The sequence below is a fragment of the Daktulosphaira vitifoliae genome, unplaced genomic scaffold, assembly GCF_025091365.1.
Source record: "Daktulosphaira vitifoliae isolate Bord-2020 unplaced genomic scaffold, ASM2509136v1 Scaffold_5, whole genome shotgun sequence".
NCBI classification, from domain to species: domain Eukaryota; kingdom Metazoa; phylum Arthropoda; class Insecta; order Hemiptera; family Phylloxeridae; genus Daktulosphaira; species Daktulosphaira vitifoliae.
Window position 1 is genome coordinate 29,541,552 of NW_026099576.1, and position 6,411 is coordinate 29,547,962.

At 39.1% G+C, this 6,411-nt stretch overlaps 1 protein-coding gene across 1 annotated transcript; it reads left to right on the forward strand.

Moving 5' to 3' along the window:
• The first annotated feature begins 560 nt into the window (after positions 1-560).
• Positions 561-5,775, forward strand: LOC126907217 (segmentation protein Runt-like). Its single transcript, XM_050688329.1, has 5 exons — positions 561-874; positions 1,223-1,538; positions 1,649-1,771; positions 4,582-4,734; positions 4,970-5,775. Exons 1-5 carry the CDS (start codon positions 872-874, stop codon positions 5,296-5,298), a joined length of 924 nt encoding a protein of 307 aa, XP_050544286.1. The 5' UTR covers positions 561-871; the 3' UTR covers positions 5,299-5,775.
• Positions 5,776-6,411: the final 636 nt, after the last annotated feature.

Sequence of the window (6,411 nt, forward strand, 5' to 3'; positions counted from 1 at the left end):
GACAATGTGATAAATAGTGCGAACAATTACAACAGAAACCTTCACTAGGATTACTCGTACAAAACAAGTATTAAGATACGCAACAGTACTGCACAGTGTTACCTACGAAGGCAGTGACACGCACGGCAGCGTACACACTACTGGGGGCGGTCGCCAAACGATTGTGGCCCGTCCCTCTGGCGCGGAGGCGCTTTCTTTCCGCGTCGGAGTTTACCGTAGGCACGCGGGGGAAGGGGCAGCGCATTTTTAGTCGACGGGTTGGCCACAAACCGCCGTCCCGGTAGCGGTATCGGCGGCGGTGGCATTACCGCGACGTGGTGGAGGGGCGCTTGCCGCGTATGTATGCGTATAGCACCCCTCCGCCACAGTACGGTCAATCAAAAATCCTCTCTCCGCCGTCGCTGTTCCACTGACAACAACCACCGCACACACAACCCATAGGGCGCGCGCCTTTTGTGGCATAAAAACCCAGCCGCACGCAGAGAATATACGTATGTATGAACATTGGTGGGGGCGCGCGAGTCGAGTGAAAAAAAAAAATACTACTACCGTGTCGGCCACAGAGGTGGCGGTGGGGGAATAACACGAGTCCCGGAGTCCCTTCCGCGTGAGGAATATATTTTCAGTTGTGCCGAGATCGGTAACGCGGTTTGTCGCGTTTTTTAGTTTACCTTTTTTTAAACCCTCGGTCTATATTGTCATCACAGACTTGGCCCAACGTGCCAAACGGAGAAGCCAGCCACGCGACCTCGTCATACGCACCGTGGTGTCGTATAGTGTCCGACGGTTAAACTCGCTGATTATCCACTTAATAACTTGTGCGAATTTATTAAAAACAACTTTGTTGATTTTCACATAATTTGGATTAATTATGGTGAGTACTTTTAGATTTATATTTTTCAACTAAATAATGTCTATCAACACTAATCGATTGTAGTTAAAAATCGAAATGGAAAATTTCACATTTTAACTATTGTATCGAGTGCACTTAAGTGTCGTTTAATTGAAAAGTTAGTAATAAAAAAAAAAAATCACATCAAACTAAAATTAATACCTTCTCAGCTTCGCTTATCATATATTTTTTTTGATTTAATACAATTTCATTAATATGATTTTATTTAAAACGTTGAAATATCTTTTTGTTAATAAAACCATTTTTTTCCAAAAATATTTTATATCTGATATTTAAAGAAATTAAAATTTTTTTTTTAAATTGTCGTAGGATTTAGACTCAGTTTATCAAAAATACATTTCTTGTATCCTGGAAGATGTCCGAGCTATCCATGGCAAAGAAATGGTAGCCACTGGAAGTCCATCGGTATTCTGTTCAGTTTTGCCCGGCCATTGGCGATCGAACAAGTCACTTCCCATACCATTCAAAGTGGTCGTACTCGATGAAGTTCCTGACGGTGCCGTTGTGGTCGTTCAAGCTGGAAACGATGAAAACCCATCTGCCGACATGCGGAATTACCGTGCCCTTTCTGCTACCGGTGTAGCCGTTTTCAACGACCTCCGTTTTGTCGGTCGCAGTGGAAGAGGTAAATTCAACTGGAATTGTTTTATTGTAAAAAAATATTATGCTGAAATCGAACTTTTTAAAAGACAATTGTGTCGTTTGACTAATAGCGCATTTGATATTTTCGCATAGGAAAACTTCTGACCCTTACCATTACCGTTCAATGCAAAGATCAAGTGGTGCTCGTAGCTAACTACGTCAAAGCCATTAAGATCACCGTCGACGGACCGAGACTGCCTCGCTCAAATCACAGAGGTAAGTGTTTACACTCGCGATAGTAATTAGCTTAAATAACAGCGAACCTAGTTAAATATTTTACGGATTGTCTCGTGTACCATGTGCCAGTGATATTAAACAGCGTGACAAAACGATTATGAATACACCCAGTTGTTATTTTTTTTTGGTTACGCCAAATAAGATCGACTCGTGAAAAATATTACAACGGCGAGAGTTAAAAAACAAATTGTCGCGCTTTTCACTTTGGTAATTTTAGATTAAAACCGTACAATAGTTGTTGTACAGTCACCCTCTTTCTTTTGTCATTACGACAGGCAGTGCGATGCCAGGGGGTTAAAGACCCTCTGACGACACGCGGCCCCAACTCGTTAAAAACATATATTTCTCTTAGCCTTTTCGACGTAACATCTTTGACGGCGCACAAATCATTCGCCGAGCTGTTAATTAAAACGGTTTTAATGTTATTAATTAATAACAATAACTCATGCGGGTCTCTCAACGAACTGTCACTCTTTTTATAGTGATGTTATTATTTTCTGTGCTGAAGGATAAAATATTGTAGGTGAGTTCTAAGTTTGTCGACACCGCCGTTTGAACCGTAATCAGTTTGTTAACTGTTTTCGTTCGATACAGTTACCTTAGTTGAATAAACTCTGCCTTTATTATGCACTTAATGAACAACTACTTTGTATCGTGAAATTGAAATTGATCGTACTAATGTATTACTGGCGCAAACACTCACAAGCAATTGTAATCATATTTATTTTATTATTAAGCACACGCATATTCCTATCGAAGGGTATGGGACATAAAAGTATCTTATTGCAGGAGATTCTATTGCCCGCCAGGCAAATGTCTTTATGCAGCGCAATGACCCGTTTACTCGCATGTATATAACACTCTTTGGTTGATACTATTCACCAACAGTTATTATTATTATCATAACGACAGTACAGCTCGTTCAGTTTCTGTCGTTATCTAGATGACCATACCGAAAATGTGGACATTTTTTTTTAACGTCGACAAAATGATTTTCTTTGTTAAAATTTTACTAACGAGTGCTGAAAAAACAAAAAGGTTTAACCAATCGGTGTATGTATGCGTCAAAATCGTTAGGATACAACGGCCGGCCGCTAACGAAGGTACGGAGAGACGTCACGTGATGGCGGGAGGGGGGAAAAAGTAATACGAAAATGCCCAAAAGGGTTTATGTGTGCGGCGTGGGATTAACGGGTAACTGTCGTGGCAGTGCATTAATCATGTTTGTTGGTCTTTTGTCGGAAAGGATATTAACGAACACTGAAGATAAAAAAAACTGTACAACAAGCACAGTGTAAATAATGAAAGACACATAGAGGCGCACTGGACGTGAAGTTGATTGCCGAACTCCGCAGCGATTTTTTTCCACTCTGCCGAGTGGGTTGTCAGATTTTCCATTATATTTTTGTTTGTTTTATGCAAAGCGCCGGAGAATTAACGCAATTAACACGCCAGCGGTATAACCGTACAAGGATAATATGGTTGCGCACACATTTTTACCGGGATTTTTTATTTTTTTTTTAGCACAGGAATTGATTAAGTAGACCCCGGAAAAATACTTAATGAATCCATCCCGACATTCGCCTCTCTCGAGCGCGTATATCAAACAATATTTGTATTAATCGATTGTGTTCGTCGACAATTTTGTTTTCCTCTATTTATTGTGCGTGTCGTGTGCACGGAATTAGTTATGAACGCCTTTCACGTCCCAATCCACATACACGACAAAGCAGTCCCTTTTTAATTATTTTGGCGCTTTTACCAGGAATCGCACTCCATACAACATCCGTGATCTTTTGAACACATAATAAAAAATGCATGCACGATCCGTGAGCTTTTCAATCTATCCAAAAACGGCACGACATTTGCCACGGGCGAAATTTTTTACAAGTCACGACGAAATATACGTTAATTGAAGAATACATTTTATGCGACTAATTAGATATTAGGTGTCAGATCTTATTTCCAAAACGTAAACGCAATACAAAACATGTTGTGTGCGGAAACGACTGGCAAGTAAATAGGCTATCGTTTAACCGTATGTCTGTCGAGAACACAATGGAGTTCACTAAAAAACTACACCCTTTTACGGAGCACGCTATCGTACAAAGGCCCTTTAACGTAGTCGTCACTCTATTGTGTGTTTAACCCGTTGAGGGACGCAGTGGAGGGGCTGGTGACGAGCTATGTATAAGAATAAATTTGCAGTAACTGTGATGGTAGCGGCGGCTGTGTCGAACACTATACGCTTTCACCATAGGCTGCGGGATGGTTGACCAAACTGTCGGGGTGGGAAGGGTGAGGTTTACCCGAGTAGTAAACATTTGGCCATAAAACTGACCCTCTTATGTCCCACAAAAGGGGTAAAAATTACAATGGATTTAGGGCGCGCAGGGTTTTACGATAAGCTCTCAGGGCTCAACACAGCGTATACTAGTCGGCCGCCTCACTCCACTCTCCGTTCATATTATACGCGTATGCATCATGCCTTATGCCGCAGTATCGGCCATTAAAATCCGGTCGGCATTAGTCGCAGCTTCTAAACGGGAAAAAGAGAGACCAACGTCGAGCTAAGCCGTATAATAGCTTAGAGCACAATTAAAATCAATATTTCGAAAAATGTTGTATTCAATAAAACTGTGTGTTCTGACACAACATAAGGAAAAAATCACCGAGTCCGTTGGTTGACTTACACGCTTCTTAAATGTCAGTGGCGACGAAACCAAATCCCAATAGAAACGTTCGTTTTCTGGGAAGCACTATTATAATTTTTTCTTATTATTTTACAGATGTCATTCACGGTTATGGAGGCATGTTTCCCATGCACGGCCCCCTACCGTCTTACGGCATGATTATGGAATACAAGAGGCTTCTAGAAGGTGCCGCGATACCCGGGTCGTTAAACTACCAGTACATCGCGGCCAATTACTTCCAACTTCACAGTAAGTGAAAATGTAGTTTGTTTTATTTTGCAACATTGTAGAACTCTGTGTACATAGGGAAAATATTGTCTTGGGGGTGTGTAAATTGTGTAGACTTCAAACGAAAAGTAAATCGAGTTTTCTGTTTGACTGAATGATTTACTTAGAAAAAAACAAAATAAACCCTAGAAAAATCTAATCTTATTTGAATATTCGAAAGCAAACGAACCTAAATTTTCGTTTTGTTTTTTCTCAGACGCTATGGAAGCATCGCAAATGTATTGTGATTTGCCACCACAGTCGGCGTTCAATTTTGCCGGTTACACTCACAGTAGCCTACCTCCAACACCACCACACACCGAAGAAGAATCTGCACCTCCTTCCTTAAAAGACGACCATCTTGTAGTTCCTACGAAGAGGTCACCTTGCAGTGTCGGCGAGACGATGGAAAAAAGACCTAAACGTGAGGTGACATCTAGTCCTGACATTGACATTGTCAACGTAGCAGTTCGATCGTCAAGTCCCGACAGCCTCAAGCCTAGACAAGAGAAAATTTGGAGGCCTTACGGAGCAACGGACGATTAACGTTTTACAAGATAGACACATTTGTACAAAGATGTTTTGTTTCATAAATCAAATAAGTTTTAAAGACAATCATCGAAGCATTTTGGTTATAATAAAATATTGTGATACTAGTTTTAAGCATATCTATATAATATTAAATCAGTTATAATTGCATCGTACTGTAAAATGTATTAATTGTTACACCGGAGGCCTTTATTTTTTATTTTTAAAAGTATATATGTTTACAGTTGTTCCCTTGTGTACAAATCAATACAAAAGCCCATAGACGATACGACTATTTCGTAAAACCAAAGTATGTTTTTTGCCCGTCTAGAAAAAAATAAAAATAATTAAAAATTAGTTTGTATAGACACCGGGCCGTTTTTGTGATATGTATTTATATTATTATTATTATGTATAGTCTGTTATTAGTGTAATTACATGTGTGAATTTTGTTAAGAATAAAAAGTATAAATTTATAAAAATATATAAACAGTATCCAGTAGCTTAATTATTTCCACCGTTTTTTTCCAATTATTGGTTACAGCTAATAACTGTATCTTGTGTGTGTTTGACAGAGAACTAAGGTCTGGTCCACCCCACAAAAAGGGATTTTGGTAAACCCTTCGAGGGTTGTCGGCGAAGTGGTGAGTCATACACACACACATAATGGTAAGCGTAGGGACTGCTACCGCTGATTCATGATAAATAAATCTGGAATATGGTCCCTTATATATTATTATTATTATTATTAGAGAGCAGTCGGTGTGTATGTGTTTTGTGCATTATAGTGAAGAGAGGGGTTGTGGAAGTTGATGCACAACATCACATCGTTGACTATTTTTCCCGCGACTGACACTATAAGCATTGTCTATCTCTCTTAGTTCTTTGTTAAACGTCAAATGAACCACTTGGAATATACGTCATAATAATTAATAATTACTCGAGGAACACGATCGATTATTAAACATGTTGATTATTCACTACTATGTATTGTAAAAAAAAAAGAAATTTGCCAAAATAAGAATATTATTTTTAATTTCAATGAATACACAAATTACAAAATTAATTATTAAAAATATTGGTGAAATATGAAATAAAATATAATATATCTAAGTTAACAATTATATGCTT

What these genes read in the sequence shown, in the direction of transcription:
- LOC126907217 (XM_050688329.1), top strand. An exon ending in TGTCGGTCGCAGTGGAAGAG is followed by an intron (nt 1,539 to 1,648) that starts GTAAATTCAACT and finishes ATTTTCGCATAG; the next exon opens with GAAAACTTCTGACCCTTACC. An exon ending in CAATTACTTCCAACTTCACA is followed by an intron (nt 4,735 to 4,969) that starts GTAAGTGAAAAT and finishes GTTTTTTCTCAG; the next exon opens with ACGCTATGGAAGCATCGCAA.